General features: G+C 41.3%; 1 protein-coding gene across 2 annotated transcripts in view; it reads right to left on the bottom strand.

Moving 5' to 3' along the window:
• MMP16 (matrix metallopeptidase 16) overlaps positions 1 to 17,397 on the bottom strand; it is a 199,692-nt gene that overhangs the window by 34,055 nt on the left and 148,240 nt on the right. For both annotated transcript variants that reach the window (XM_056854501.1, XM_056854502.1), the window contains one exon: positions 4,004 to 4,142. In XM_056854501.1, the coding sequence (XP_056710479.1) occupies positions 4,004 to 4,142 (139 nt within the window). The remainder of the gene's footprint in view (positions 1 to 4,003; positions 4,143 to 17,397) is intronic.

Genomic DNA, 17,397 nt, shown 5'->3' with positions numbered 1-17,397 from the left:
AGAATGTTCAGATTGTATTTTGGCACTATGAACAGTTTTAAAGTTCTAAGTTGTAGGTTTTAATATTGATGTATTTATATGTATCGATATGATTTGTACTTATATGTTGGAAGCTGCCCTGAACCCGACTGTGCCGGGGAATGTGAGGTATAAACTTAAATAATAATAATAATAATAATAACAACAACCACCACCTAAGGTAAAGGTGAAAAGTGACACCCCCCAAAAATATGTGGGCCTTGTAAGTACAATATAAACCATGAAGAAACTTTTTCCATTATGATCTATCCAAATATTTCATAGGCCTATTTTTGAACAATAAATGTGTCTTCATAATCATAAATAAACATAATTACATAATATGGATTTTGGTTGAAGAGGATTGGCAGGCCAGTGGAATACCTGGGGGTGGGATGAAAGAGGAGCCTGCAGCAGCATGCCTCTCTAGGAATCATTGGAAACGTTATGGTAAAACCATAGTGTTTTCAGCCACACCTAGAGAACACTGACATCACTTCTGGGTTCCCTTAGAAATGATGTCACACCACTACCCCAGTGGCCATTTTATTTTTCTCCCATAGAGGGGGCCCATCAACTCTGTGGCTGAGCAATGTAGCAGATAGCAAGACTATGACAGAAAAATGTTATGAGAATGCTTCAGATTGTTCCTTCTGGATTTAACTGTGAAGACAGACAAGCTACATGAATATGTGTCAAAACCATTTCCACCACAATTCAGAAGGTCTGAATGCCTTCACCTTGATAGATCCTATCAAACCAAATCACACCAGTAACTGTTACTGGTTACTTCAGACAATGTTCTGCCACTGAGGAAACTACACAGAAAGAAAGTGGGGAGAGCGAAGGGAAGCAAGGGAAACTGTGTGGCAGAGAATGAGACAGAAGTGTGGGTGAAACCCCCCCCCCCCCCAAGAGTTACTGGGTTGAATCATGGCACTTTCCACTGACTTCCTTTTCCCACTGCAGACCCCATCATGTCATTCCTCAGGGTTCCCTGACCCACAGGAGCAGCTGGGAGGAAGCAGAAAAGTTCTATTCAGCCACTGGAAAATTTGATCTGGATCTAACCTATGAAGCTGGGGTGATGGTGGTAAGGAGGACATGGAACTGAAGAGTAGGGCAAGGTACAGTGGGGGCATTTGAGATTAAGGTCCCTAGTGATGTGTCCCCAACATCCTCCCAGTCTCTGTGCTACAAACAGCCATCATTATAACTTGTACAATCATATTATAGAGCAATTTCATCTGGTCCTTTATTATTGTCAACACAAATATTCCTTAACAATCCTAGCTTCATAAATAATGATATCATACACGAGTTTTCACTCCCAATGAACAGGTTTCAATGATAAACTAGTATTTATTCAACATAAAGTATAATTTTCACATTAAGCTCAAATTAGATGCATATTTAAGACCTTTAATTTTAAGTAACAGCTGACGGCTGGTGCAAAAATGGGGGGGGGCGCTCCTAAAAAATCAGTTCCGCATGCCATATTTTCCAGGCTTTATGCAGTTTTTAATTACGAAGGATATTTGCATGAAAACAGGATCTTTATTAATAATTCATTTCCCACCTGAAATCTGTAATGTCACCATGTCAGGAAGACAAATTATTGTATAACACAAATGACATGATAAGCAGGATAAACAAATGATGCTGAAAATAAACCAGCTCTGATTAGTTAAAAAAGGAAAGAAAACGAAATAAGAGAATTATACCTTTTTGCATCTCAAGCTGTTTGATGCACAAGAACTACACAACTGAATATGGACTTTTTAAGTATCATTGCAAATCACTAAATTTTCCCGATGTCCACAAAGCCATTTTAAACATACTAGCCAAAACTGGGCGCTCTAAGAGAAAAATCCAAAGCAGGTCTACCCATTTACTCAATGGGGCTTACTCCCCAAAAAATGTTCTTAGGATCACACCCCAAGTGTGGCACACACATAAGCACTTGCATTTTGTAGATGAATTCAGTATGCATGTAGACTGGATTAATTCTGCACTGTCAGTGTGGACATCCTTGCATCCATTGAAAGTATGGTGCTTCTTGTGTTGCTGGTAGTGTCTATGGACCCTGGCCAACGTTACTTGGAGCCCTGAAAGGGCATCAAATCTCAGAAGATAAGCAGGGTTGGCCTGGTTAGTTCTTGGATAGACCCCCAAAGAAGTCCAGGGTTGCTATGTAGAGGTAGGCAATGGTAAACCACCTCTGTCTCTTGCCTAGAAAACCCTATGGGGTCACCATAAGTCAGCTGCAACTGGACAGCACTTTCCACCCCCTCCTCTGGATTTTGGTCAATATATTTAATTATGTGCCTTTAAAGACAATATAGCACAAATTCTGCAAATTAATTTATCATGAAATGAAATCAAAATCCATGAAAATAAAGCCAGGCTTTCTGCCATTTGATACACAGTCATTTAACATCCGAGCTCACCTCTCTGATTCTGTGTTAAAAGTGCTACGGAAAAAAAATCTAGATAGGTCATCATACAGCCACTCAGTAACTCAACAATTTATGTTGCGAACTTAATATTTTATTTAACAGCTTTGACTCTCTGGTGTTAAATTTACTGCTACAAAGTGTCACTTGAAGTCACCTTTAAATTATTTCAGTGGAACTACTCCTAGTAGCAAGGATAATATTGTATTGCCTGATCTCCTGAATGTAATCTCTTATCTCGGCACTATATCTTGCAAAATTTCCTGACAAGAGGCAGTCAGACAGTCTAAATCAAGGTGTGATTAATGAGTGGAGAGTGGATCTGGTCTGTTTTTCCATCCTAACCATGACTTCCAAGAGGTAATCCGACCTTATACAAAGAGTTTATGTGTGTATCAAACATGCATGAAGACCCTGGAAAATGAAGGGCCCAAGATTACACATACAACAGCGTTTGGGTGTATGTGTGCAAATTCTGTACACAAGGGTTGACTGACACACAGAGGTTGTGCGTGAGGCCTACTCTTCAATCCCACTCCTCTCTCTGTAGTCAGTTGCACCTGTATTTAGAATAGCATCACAAAGCTAAGCCCTCAGAGTAATTCAAAGAATTTCAGTTAGACATCTGGGATTTCCTCTGGACTATCTCTCCATTAGCAAGGACGGCATTGAATAGAAAGACTTTAATCTGGTCTCAAACAGGGGGCAATTTGCCTTGGAGAAAAGGGACAATTCCTGGGGACTGCTCATTTATTTGCTTTTAACATAACATAGAACAATTGTACCATTACCTTTTCTTTATAGGGTTGCCAGCCCAGTGCTGGCACTTGGTAGAAGATTGCTAGCAGTGGGGACCTACCTTATCGGTGTTCTGCCAATGCTGCAATATTCCTTCTGTGGCAAACCATAAGTGACATCATCATGTTGGCATGATGCTCTAAGATTTACTCCAAACTCATGGTGCAGTGGTTAGAGTGCTGGATGAGGATCTGGGAGAACCAGGTATGAATCCTCACTCTGCCAAGGAAGCATGCTGGGTGACCTTGGGCCAGTCACACACTCTCAGCCTAACCTTACCTCACAGGTTTGTTGTGAGAATAAAATGGAAAACAATGTAAGCCAATTTGGATCTCCACTGAGGAGAAAGGCAGGGTATAAATGAAGTAAAATAAATAAACTCTATGGTTTAACTACAGAGTTTTGTATGAATCCTGGAGTGTCACAACAATACCATGATGTCATTTCGGTTTGCGCTGGAAGTGATGTTGCTGCATTGGTGTGATTCTGAATCTCCCCACATTTTTATCCTCTACCCTTCACTGGAGCAAGGGTAGGCAACAGGGTATTGCTCCCCCCTCAAGAATGGCAACCCTGTCTCTTTACCTAACCAAGCAGCATGCATGAGTAAGACAGTGAGTATAAAAAGAAATATGGACTTAATAGCTGTCCAAAATTGCCACAACATGCAGTATTTTCCCAAGTTTCTTAAGGAAGTTTTACTCAAGTTTTCCTGTATTTTCACTTCTTACCTTTAAAGAAAACAAAATTTCCGTCACTGTTCTCATAAACTGCATCGATACTTGGAGGCAGTCCTCTCCAGAAATATGTAATCTGCATTGGGTATCCATCCATCACCCGGTTATTTCTGACACGCCAAAACCATTGATCCTGAAAACATACAAATCAACTTCTTGTTATGCTTGGTGGCATCCAAACAGACGTATAAGCTTTTCCAAGATACACTATTTAACATCTCCTTTGGACAACAATCTTTTTGTATGTCTCTGCTTTGCTATTTTTATATTAGTGCTAGTTCTATTAAGGATCTGAGATTTACAAAAGGCTTAGAGCAGACATTAACTCTTAATGAACGTGCAACAATAGTAAGGAGCCTGGAAATACTGCAAGCTTATGTATTACTTAGCTCTTACCCACCTGAATGGTCCCCCTTCCATCCCACCATTTCATAACATGGTACAGAAGAAGAGCATATCCTTGACAAGAGGGATAACACTTAGAGAAGCAGCCTCATGTTTCTCATAATTTACAGTTGTGCTCTTATAGGAAGGATAGAAGTGAAGGAGTGAAAAGCTAGGAGGACTATAGTTCTGTAGTACATGCTTTACATGCAGAAGGTCTCAGATTCAGTCCCCTGCACCTCTGGGTTATAGATCACAGATTTGCTCTGTTAGAGGATCATCACCCCTCAGAATAATGGACAACGTTGAGCTGGCTGGACAAGTGATCTGACTTGACCAAAGACAACTTTATATACTCTGTTACTATGATACTACGTTATTATAGTATTGTAGTGTCTTCCATCCTCTAGGGCAACCCCCCCCCAAAAAAAAAACCTAATCTGTGTCTCAAGAGGTCAGAATGCAGTGTACAGTTTGCACGTTAATATTTTTTAAACAAGTCATGAAAACCTCAATATACATTTTATTAGCTTTTTTACCCATTTCTTGCAGCATCTCTCAGTTTCTCGCACAGAAAAGTTTTGTAGCATGTTGGGTTACTGTATTACACTTTAGCCACTCACAGCTGCAAAATATGCTGCAGCACTTAAGGAAGGACAGTAAAGCAATTCTTAGGATTAATTGTCCAACTTCCAGGATGAGAAATGGGGGAAAAGGCAAAATTAAATTCTCTCTTAGAGAAACAGATACTTAGAAAGACCTAACTGAAGCAGATTTTTCAAAGTCAGCACAGATGTCAGCGTCCTAAAATTTTATTTAAGGGCAGAAGATGAGGCAAGGGAGCCTACGGAGAAGAAAGGCCAAAACTTGTTCAAAACTGGCATTAGGAAGCACATTTTCACTCAGACAGTAATAAATGTTTGGAACAGTTTTGCAGACTGGGCTGTTGAGGTATCATCCATCAAAGATGATGAGATGCTGTTCTGGGGGGAAATGATGTCACTATGGTTTCACAGGGCAAATTCTTTTTCGTCATCCTCAAAGATTTTACCCCCTCCCCCACAAAAAGAACCATTAAAAAAAACACACAAACATCCAGTAACAAGTTGCTATTGAAACTGTGGTATGACTAATAACTTTTCTATCTCTATCGTAATATTTCCTTCATAAGAGAAGAAGGTAAGAGTTGGTTTTTTATATGCTGACTTTCTCTACAACTTAAAGAAGACTCAAACCAGCCTACAATCACCTTCCCTTCCCCTCTCCACAACAGACACCCTGTCAGGTAGGTGAGGCTGAGAGAGTGTGACTAGCCCAAGGTCACCCAGCTGGCTTTATGTGTAGGAGTGGGGAGACAAATCCACTTCACCAGATTAGCATCTGCCGCTCATGTGGAGGAGTGCGGAGGGGCCGTGGCTCAGTGGTAGAGCATCTGCTTGGCAGGCAGAAGGTCTCAGGTTCAATCGCCGGCACCTCCAGTTAAAGGGACTAGGCAGGTAGGTGACGTGAAAGACCCCTGCCTGAGACCCTGGAGAGCTGCTGCCAGTCTGAGTAGACAACACTGACTTTCATGGACCAAGGGTCTGATTCAGTATAAGGTGTTCACGTGTTACAAACTGGATTCTCCACCCCTCCAAACCACTGCTCTTAACCACTACACCATGCTGGCTCTTCAGTATTGGTCAATTGAAGCAAGAAATTCTAAAGGACGCAACTGGGTTTTGCATTCTCAAAAGACAATATAGCTGGCATTTGTGAACCAGTAAGATCTTTTAAGTCATTATAAAGTCACTCTTCAACCCATGTTTGGCATCTAACTTTGGGTAGAACAGTTAAAAAAATTAAAATCATTTTACTGAAATGATTATTGTTGGTAACATGTACAAAGCTGCACAACTTGATGAACCACGTCACAGAGAAGCCACCAACCATGTACAGCAGCCAACCAGAGGCTCAGTAGATTTGCTGTTTCCTACTGGTCAGGTGCTACTCTGAGAGCATACTGTACTTATGCTGATAGATCTCAAGTTGTGCAGACATGTCATATATGGTATGGTAGGAGTAGGGTTGCCATCTTCTGAAATTCCTAGAGATTTTGGAACAGTGTGGGGAGGAGCTCAGTGTGGTTGTGATGTGTCTCTAGGACTTCTGTAGACTATATGGTTTACCCTAGTCTGCCCTGCAAAGCTGCTGTTTCCTCCAGGGGAACTGATCTCTGTAATCTGGAGGTCCACTGTAATTCCAAGCCTTACCTTGAGACTAGTAAACCTGTGTAGGAATAATGTAAAATGCTGGCGCCAGGCAGTTGAGGCACAGAACATTTTAAAAAATGATTACCTCATGGCAGTGACAACAGCAGTGAAGTACCACTTCTTACCTGTCACTATATCAGTGCTCTATTGTAAAGAAAAGGTAGTATGGGTAGTAAATGTTTTGGGGCAACCTGAGCTGTCTCTGTCTAGATTGACTGAGACACCTAAGGTTAACTGTGATGATACTGCAACACACTTAGAAGAGCATCACTTGCACGCAGTTTGATTTGTAGGCTGCCAATTCAAACACACAGTCAGAGCTAGAAGCATTGGAGGCTTCATCTTGTTTCGTCCATTCTACCCAAACGGGATTTATCAGCTGTCAGTAATGCCTTCCTAGCATCTAGAGGGGTGTGGCAGTAACACATTCTGCATGAAACTGCTCTTGTTGAACTTGAAGGAGGGGGCATAACTCAGTGGTAAGGCATATGCAGATGGCATCAAGTTTGATCCCTTGTACTTCCAGTTGTCAAATAAATGCTGGGTAGCAAGGCTGGAAAAAGCTTCTGCCTGACAGTCTGGAAAACCACGCAATACTGGGCTAGACAAGCCAACAGCCTGACTCAGCATAAAGGATTTAAATTATTCAAATGCCTTGCCTTTTGGATTGATTCAAACTTCAACAGGGGTCACAACAAATGGATGCAATCTGGAAAGAAGTTTATTTTTTATATAAATAAAAACAATTTTTTAACTTTTAAACTATTTTTATTTCAAAACACCTGTGTTTCCATACTAACTGCCCTGTGTAGATGAGGTGTTTACTTGCAGGTTTCCTTACCAGAGCCACAGATACTGGTCAAACTTCTCCACTGGGGTGCAAGTAAACATATACGAAAACATACCCAAGAGAAAAACCCATATGTAATCGAATGGACAAATAAAGTAGCAGAATATGCAACAATGGCCAAGTTAACGTCCTTAGTGACGTAAACCTCTGATTTTTATGAAAGATGGAAAGTATTTCTTGAGTATGTAGTTGTTAACTGATAAAAACAATAGAACACAAAAAATTAAGTAAGAAATATGCCACTAAATATGCCATTATAATATTCAAAGAAGGTATAACAGAACAGAAGTGTAAGTGCCATTATAATGTAAGAATCTGATATCTATGTTTATGTTTGTATGTCTGTAATATTTGTTTAAAAAATAAAAAAGTTGTTTTTTTTAAAAAAAGAGGAAAACTTGAAGTTGACCTGTCAAGAATGAAGCTTGCAAAAATATTTCCCTGCTCAAAACTCTGAAGTTATTGAAGGTTCCAGCAGACATGCTGACAGCACCAGTGTTTTGTAAAATCAAGCAAACTACACGTTACCTGTTGTGAAGCTATCTAATCCATCTTCCTGACAACCGCCCTTTCTGAATATAACCCTCAGCGCAGAGGAAAATCACAGAGCTGGTGTGTTCCACTAAACACAAAGAACTGGCTTCCAATTTTATCGTGCCAGGTATTTCTTTTTTAATCACCGGTGACAAAAGATCCGTTGAAACACTCTGGCAGCACGACACTGAAAGCCTCTAATTTTCCGTTCAAGGTACTACATATGCATCAATGTCTGGGTGTGAACTAAGGACCCGCGGAATAGACTTCATGCTAATATTAGGCTTTGTGGGCCAAGTCGCGCACACATTTTCCAGAATAAAAACAGAGGGCAATTTGGCACAGCAGTTCTGCCTTGTTGTGTATAGAAAGCATTTATTGTATTGTGACAATATGTACTTTGAAGAATGGCAAAAGAAGTAGTTACGCTTAATGTGAGTTTCCTGACCTTAAACAGCAATGGCTGTGCCAAAATATAAAACCATAAAATGCATCAAAATATCTTTATCCCCCCCCCCCGACATCCCCATTTACAGGCTAACAGCAGGCCTATACGTTATGCCAGCAACTTGGAGAACATCCTATGCAATAGCCTTCTTATGTTGTATGCATTTGCCTCAATTAGGGTTGCCAGGTCCCTCTTCGCCATTGGTGGGGTTTTTGGATTGGAGCCTGAGGAGGGTGGGGTTTGGAGGGGAGGGACTTCAGTGCCATAGAGTCCAATGGGCAAAGCACCCGTTTTCTTCAGGTGAACTGACCTCTATCGGCTGGAGATCAGTTGTAATAGCAGGAGATCTCCTGATAGTACCTGGAGGTTGGCAACCCTAGCCTCAATCCATCTAAGGGTATCTGTGTTGGTGGCCCTAGCTGGTTGACGGCTTCTATGTGCAAACTGGTGCTGGGTGTGAAGGTTCTGACCCCATCCAGGGCATGGGCACTGCCCCAGACAGAGTATGGATGGTGACACCAGCTGGACCTCTCAGCCTTCAAGGGAGGCCCAGCCCACTTCCGTTTTTTGAGGCCCCTGATAAATTAAAAAATGAAGAAAAGACAAAACAGGGTTACAAACACCAACAACAGAGAAAGATATTGATTCACAGGGTGCACTACAGGTGGTCTGGCCCAGTAACGAGGCACAAGTTTACAATTGTATGATGAATGTCAGTGTATCTCTGCGGCTGTATATATAACCTCATTTGGAGATAAGATCAAAAGTCTAAAAAATCTAAGCATGAATGTGAGGCCCAGGTCAAACAGCCCTCCTGCCCTCCCCATAGTGATAGCCCCATAACACCAGTCATCCTTTAGAAAGTGAGCAAGAAAGCAGAGAGAGAAGCGTCAATTGGAGAGCATCATGGAGCATGCATGCCCCAATTATAATTAAACCTCACAGTTTCCCTACCTTTCCTATTAATGAATACTGGGTCGGGAAGCCATAAGGAACAGCAGGAGACATTTCACATCTGTGAATCACTCACTGTGATAAGTAAATGTTTTATGTACTTGAAGAATGTGATCAACAGCAAAATGGAAGGGAAAGTGTGAACAGTACATGGGGCAGGAGCTGCAAGAAAGTGACAGGAAAAAAGTACAAAAATGCATGTGTGCAATTAGGGATTTTTTTTGCACAACTGACAACACATGTCAAATGCTTGACTGTGTTGATAGCAACATGTGGACTGTTTGGTGAAACTTCAGACACAGAAATTATTACTTGAATAACATTTCATGGTCCGCGTCTATTGCAGTCTATGTTAAAAACCGAACAAGCTGAAAGAAGCCTGAACTATAAAGCCTTGATCGCCATTACGTTCTTTTAATGTCATTTACTTCGTTTGGAAAAATCTACACAATAGCATGGATATAAATATTCTACACAACTGCCCAATAATTGATACAAAAGTGTAACGCTCTTTGTAAACACTGAGAGGCCTCCTGGCAATTTCTGGTTTCTCTTTAGTGTCAAGGCTACATTCCAGTGTGGGGGAATTCCATTCTGTCTATTAACTCGCTCAGACCGCTGCTAATCAATAGAATGTTCTTTATTCTCTGCCTGGAATGAAGGCTTTCTGAACCACTGGTTTGCTGCTAATTGAATGCTCACTTAATGCATACTTGCCCACAAAATATGACATCCAAGGCAATTTATTCCTTCCAAAACCACTTGTGTGCAGTGGATAGCACATTTTGGGGTTTCTTCCAGAGAATACAATCTAAGCTTTTGCAACCCAAAGCTATCTTGCACATTCAGAGGGATGTACGTTACAGTTCTCGTACGTAGCCACAACATGGACAAAAACTTAAAGAAGACACTTTCAATTAGAAGTTCTAAGTAGTAGTATGTAGTTCTTAACAAACACTGTTTTTGAAAGCATTGGAGATATATAGATATAGATATATGGGACAGTTCAGTTTCTTGTATCTTTTGCTATTGTATTAATGCAATCATATTTGTGATCACGTTTGTGATAATATTTTAATTGACTTTTATATGGTTATTACATTTTAAATTATATTTATTCAGTCGCCCTGAGCCTGGCTTAGGTTGGGAAAGAGTGGGGTAAAAATATAATAAATGAATGAATGAATGAATGAATGAATGAATGAATGAATGAATAAATGCATGCTTGTGAGTATAATTCATTCCCGCATACAATAAACAAAGACATTCTTCTTAGCTTTGGTACTATATTCATATATTGCCATCAGTGTCTGCAAAACTTTACAGTGGAACATAATATTTTATTTTAATAGCTGCAATTTATTTCACTGGTGTTTAGATATTTTCCCAATTAGGAAGCCCATAGTCTGTTCCTGGGCAGACTAGACCCCTCTGTACTAGAAAATGGAGCAGTGAGTGAAAAGAAAGACACTTTCCCATGAGATTTTTAATACAACCCAGTCCGCACATTCTACTTCCACATTATGTGTTTAAGTCTCAATAATTTCTGATCAGTTAATCATTTCGACAATTTATAGCTTAACTCTTAGGCAGGCCAAAACAACCTAGAAAAATACTCTGTAGAGTTACATCTCATAAGAACAGGATTTCCAAGTAGAACTGGCAGTGCCATTTTACACTCTATGTGTGTGTGTTAAGTGCCGTCAAGTCGCTTTCGACTCATGGTGACCCTATGAATGAAAGTCCTCCAAAATGTCCTATCTTTGACAGCCTTGCTCAGATCTTGCAAATTGAAGGCTGTGGCTTCCTTTATCGAGTCAATCCATCTCTTGTTGGGTCTTCCTCTTTTCCTGCTGCCCTCAACTTTTCCTAGCATGACTGTCTTTTCCAGTGACTCTTGTCGTCTCATGACGTGACCAAAATATGACAGCCTCAGTTTAGTCATTTTAGCTTCTAGGGTCAGTTCAGGCTTGATTTGATCTATAACTCACTGATTTGGTTTTTTGGCAGTCCACGGAATCCGTAACACTCTCTTCCAACACCACATTTCAAAGAAATCTATTTTCTTCCTATCAGTTTTCTTCACTGTCCAGCTTTCACACCCATACATAGTAATAGGGAATACGATGGCATGAATTAATCTAGTCTTGGTGGCCAGTGACACATCCTTACACTTCAAAATCTTTTCTAGCTCCTTCATGTTATTTTACATTCTACTGTAAACAAAAAGCATCTTTCTGCTAAGGTACTTTTAAACAAAGTACTTGCAATGTCTATGGTATTGAACGGTTTGTGAATTTAATAAAAACTTGAGTCTGGTCCTGGCTGGGGAGGGTTGGGCCTGTGGGGGTTTGCAGCTGCCTACTCTGGAGGGTGTCCAACCTATTCCAGTTGACTCCATGAAGAGTTTTGGGTCTGGCTGGATGCCTCGCTTACCTCAGATAAGCAGGTGTCCTTGGTGGCGAAACAGGTTTTCTCCTATCTCCATCAGGCACATCAGCTATTCACCTACTTTTCCGGTCTAGCCTCGCCATAATGATTCATGCAATGGTCACTTACAGACTGGAGGGAAGGGATGCTCATGTCCCTCCTGGTATTTTATGTCATTTTATTACAACCAGCGACAGGGCTGCCTCCGTCTGCGTGCCACCCAGGGCAGGTGCTCTCCCCCGCCCCGATATGACCCTGCCTCCAGATTAGATTACTACAGTTCACTCTACGCAGGGCTGTCCTTGAAGGTGCTTTGGAAAGTTCAGGTTGTTCAGAATGCGGCTGCCAGGCTATTGATCGATTCACAGTGGCTTGCACACATCCAGCCTATTTTGTGGCAACTGCACTGGCTTTTAATTGGTTTCCAGGTCAAATTCAAGGTGCTGGTATTGACCTTTAAAGCCCTCAATTGTGTGGGAACATCAAAGCTAAAGGATTGCTTCTCTCGTTATGACCCACCATGGTGTTTTTGTTCTGCCGTGAATGGACTTTTGGTGGTGCCTGGTCCTCGATTTGCCCCTTGACAAGGGCGACGGTCTTTTACATTATGGCTTCAACCTGGTGGTTGTCTGAGGAGACTCAAGTCCTGCGGTACTTGTTATTGTATTGCTTAAGTCGGCTGTGACTTGACGGCACTTTACACACACGTTTTAGCTGCCTTGAGCCCCATTTTGGGGGAAGTGTGAGATAAACAAACAAACAAGACTGCCAAATCAGATTGCACTGTATTTATAAAGTAAAAGTCCCCTGTGCAAGCACCGGGTCAGTCCTGACCCATGGGGTGTCGTCACATCCCGACGTTTTCTAGGCAGACTTTGCTTACGGGGTGGTTTCCCCAGTCATCTTGCCCAGTGCCTTACCCAGTCATCTTCCCTTTACCCCCAGCAAGCTGGGTATCTCAAATTTTTTGAATTAATATTTTCCCAGAAAATCCACATCACTGGTTCTTATCAAAGAGTTCAACAGCCATTCTAGGAGATACAATGTAGCTTAAGTAGGCTTGCCAAGCTGACCCTGGCAACTAGCAGGAGGGTTGGAGGTGGGGACATGACATTGGTTGCATCACTATGTCATTTTCAGGGAAACTCAGAAGTGATGTAAGGTAGCTCTAGGAATAACCAGAAACTCTATTGTACAACCATAAAGTTTCCAGTGATTTCTAGAGCTTCCCTGGAAGTGACATAGCAATGCAACAAATGTTGCTGTTTTTTTTAAAAAAAATATTCTGCTGCTGTTGCTCCAAACACAGCAACTAGGGCTGCCGGCAGGAGGCCTCCTGCCATAGTGAGAGGCCTGGTAGCCCTAAACTAAACGGAATATTGGTAGTGAGATTCTCATAAACTGGCTGTAGTCATAGCTAAAACAGAGAGAGGAGTACATTCACATGGCAGACACCAGTGTCAATTCACTATGAAATAATGTGGTGTCCAATTACTAGGCTCTACCTCTCATTCTTGCATTCCTCTTTGTACCACCCAATTCCCAGTACTGTTTCAGCCAAAACTATAACAACTACCCTTGGAACTCTGCAACAGTCAGCATTTCTCAGCACCAATGACCTGATCCAGAGGAACTTCAGGGCAACCGCTGAATTACAGCGAATGCAATCAATCCAAGGCATTATTTTCTGCCTCTCACAGTAAACTGAGCCTCTTAAAGACTGACTGAAGTAGTTCACATCCTCAATTGGGACATTACTCCTCTACTTACTTTGTTGAAGTTCCTATATTTTACGCTTACTTGTCAACAAGTTCTTTCTTCCTCAGCATTTTCTCACTTCTTCTCTGCCCTATATGAGTCTTCCAAAACCAATTTGTAATAGTCACATCCAGCTGAGTGTCAGGTCATCTTATTCCTTGTCAGGCTTTTGAACTAGGAGTAATTCAGCTTGGAAATGGCTCAGGGAGTAGAAGCACTACCATCCAGTCTTAGTATTTTCAAATTGGAGGGCTTTACCTTAAAAGCCAAGTAATGTCCTCTGCCCAAATCTACCAAAACTTCCCACCATTCGATTTGTAAACCATTTTTCCCTTCAAGAAAAGGTGGAGAGTTAAAGGGACTGATGCTGATGCAGTTTGAGGTCCCCGCCCCATTTCAGGTGCAACTGGCCCCTGGAGCAGCCCAGCATGCGATCAAACAGAACCAGTACAATGAATCCATCATGCTGATCCATCTTGCAATAGGCTTTAGGCAGCTGCTAAAATGAAATAGCCGCAATTCAAACCGTTTCATTCACCAGCCTCTCAAGAATCCTTTTAATAGTATTTAATTTCATGAACATGCAAACCACAACTTCAGCACTGAACTGGGCCAGGACTGGAGCACTAATGTGTGCAAGTACCATGTGAATCTGTAGTCCTGATTCACATTGCACGCCTTGCATTATACTTCTTAGCAGGATAGCAGCAGCAATATAAATGGCTATACTACACACCAAGTTCTGGTGGTGTAGAACTATAATTTAAAAATAACATTAGCTGGAAAAGCCATGCTCAAAGACATTCTTTCTTTTTTTAAAAATGCTTTTTTGGCTGAGCTTGCCTGAAGTGAAAAGAAATGAAATGACTTCCCCAAGGCCAGAAAGAATTCAGCAGCTTAATGTGTATTATACAGAACACTGCTTCAGTTACAGTGCCTTCTATCCTAACAATTAAACCCCACAATTTGCATAGCATATTTAGTTATGTGCCATATTAGCTTCAAATGAATAGCCATGTTGCTGCATGATTTCCAAACCAACATACAAAATGTGAACAAGTTATACTGACTCAGGTCACTGGTAAATCCCATCCAATACTGCCTACTCTGAAAAACTGATAGAAACTCCTGAGTCAGAAGTCTTTCCCAGCCCTTCTTCCAGATATCATTTCAACTGAAGATATCCAAGACCTTCTGCATGCAAAGTATGTGCTATATTATTGCTCTATAGCACTTCCCCAGTAAGTACTCAAGAATTGAAATAATCTGAACTTCCCCCAAAAAACTCTTGCCTGCATTTGCATTTAGTTGTTTATGGTTTTCAAAGGGAAAAAAAGTGTGCTACCTACTAATTATTTCATCCTTTCAGATAATCCACTGTGGCTCTATGAGGCTGGTGTGGCCTTCCCTAATTCTCTTTTGTTGTTACATCCTACTTGTTTATATCACTTCAGATTTGTATTCCCTTTCCCACTTAGGACTTCTGCTCAGATCTCTTGAAACTGAGGTGCAGACTGTTTCCCGGCCTCCTTGAATACCAACAAACAAGGTTGCCACTGGGATCACTCGCATTAGGGAGGCCACATCTCCCAGCCTCCTTCTCTGTTGCCCACCACTGCTCTTTGGTTGGGCGGCAAGGGCAAAATTGTTGGTTTTATGAGTTCTTCCTGAATCCTAGAGCATAAATGGCAACCATGCTCTGGATCCTCAGTAGGAAAGCTCAAACTCCTGCATGTTGAACTTGCATCGTAATAACGAGTCGTGAATATCCCCCCAGATTGCTTGATGATTGGACTGAGTGATCACTGAGCCATTTGTTGATGTTTGCTGGGAGACTCTAGCACAACATCATGCATGCATGACTGACTTTCGTACATGCATGACACAGCAAAAAAGCATGGGAGTTGTATTTTCCCCATGTATGCTTTAACACTAAGGATTTTCTTTTCCTTTGGGGGCCTCCGTTTCTGTAGTGGAAAGATCCCCCAAGTGCAAGGTTTATGAATTTCTTCCTAATTGTGGGGTCCATTTTAGCACATGACCCACTTCCCCTCAGTGCATTAATTTACATTAATTAATTTTTCTGGTTTATGAATCCCCCCAACCTGTGGTTCCATTCTTTGTTTAGAAACATTTTCATCACTAGTCAAGACACAGTATTCTGCCCAATACCTCCCTTTTTCAGGAAAAGGGCTTCTTTTCCCACTGTACTATACAAATACATGGAATACGCAGTTAACTATGTCAAAAACAAAATAAAAACACATGCCTCTCAATCATTTGCCTCCTTCCAAGTCTCCACTCCACACACTCTCCATTCCAGATTTTGAATGACCTGGTTCACCAGGATACTGGGTCCGTCTCTTAACTGTCCATGGAGATCAATCAAATAGAATGGGTAGTAGCAAAGCAGCTACTGTGAAGCCATGAACCAGTTCTTAAAGATATTGTCGAAGGCTTTCACAGTCAGAGTTCATTGGTTCTCGTAGGTTATCCGGGCTGTGTAACCGTGGTCTTGGTATTTTCTTTCCTGACGTTTTGCCAGCAGCTGTGGCTGGCATCTTCAGAGGAGTAACACTGAAGGACAGAGAGACACTGTCCTTCAGTGTTACTCCTCTGAAGATGCCGGCCACAGCTGCTGGCAAAACGTCAGGAAAGAAAATACCAAGACCACGGTTACACAGCCCGGATAACCTACGAGAACCAGTTCTTAAAGAGTTTGTGATGTTTGCCACGCCAACATACTGATCCTGGGATTGGCTCACCACTGTTACTCTCCATCGAATATAGTTGAGTTCACCTGGCAAACTCATTCACGGCATCCCTACTCCTCACTATTTTAACCCCCACCCCTTTTTGTGAATCAAGTCTGGCTAGCATGAGAGTTACTTCTGAAAGCATTCATAGAATCACAGAATCTGTAGAATCATAGAGTTGGAAAGGAACATACAGGCCATCTAGTCCAACACCCTACTTAATGCAGGATCAGCCTAGAGCATCCCTAACAAGTGTTTGTCCCACCTCTGTTTAAAGGCTGTCATGAGATGCTGGACAAACACTTAGGTAAAGAACTACTGAGGACATAATATTTCTACAAGAAACGGGGGGGGGGGAAATCCCTTTATTTTAAGAATCAGACAGAGTCCAGAATATTATGTTTCTCAGCCTCCAGTTCAATAATAGGAAAGCAATAAACCAGCAAAAGGAAAATTGACAAAATACACAACAATAAATATAACCCTTCCATATTTTTCAGGAATATCTTCCTTTCCTCACTTTACTACCTATCTAGCCTAGCCCTTCTTAGGATGATCTTTTCCCAAAACTCCTACCCCGTTCTCTATTTTTTCTCCTCAATTTCTCATAGTGAAGTGCTCTTAGATAAAAGGATGCGGTATATATCTAAGTGCACTTCATTACCTCCATACCTTTCAAACAGACTGTCAAGAACTATGTATACAATTCACAACATTTATAGTATTATTTACAGATCTCACATGCATTATGTCACACTGAGTAGCCTGATTCTGTCTTCTGGCTTAACAATATTGGCCTATGTCACAACTAAAATACTAATTGGGAGATGAACCTGAGATGTTCTCTCTCCTGTCAGCATAATTATGAACCCTCAGCACTTATTTGCTGGGAGGTCATTTGCCAAGTTGTAACATCATTGATTTGATCCTAGTTATTTTCAGGCTGGTGATAAAGGATGAAAAGGGCAACTCAGAGCACATTATTCAGATACACTCAGAGACTCAGGTTCAGATATAACTCC

This window comes from Euleptes europaea, chromosome 8 (assembly GCF_029931775.1).
Source record: "Euleptes europaea isolate rEulEur1 chromosome 8, rEulEur1.hap1, whole genome shotgun sequence".
NCBI classification, from domain to species: domain Eukaryota; kingdom Metazoa; phylum Chordata; class Lepidosauria; order Squamata; family Sphaerodactylidae; genus Euleptes; species Euleptes europaea.
Note: the sequence above shows the minus strand (reverse complement) of the source record. Positions and strands in the feature narration are given on the sequence as shown.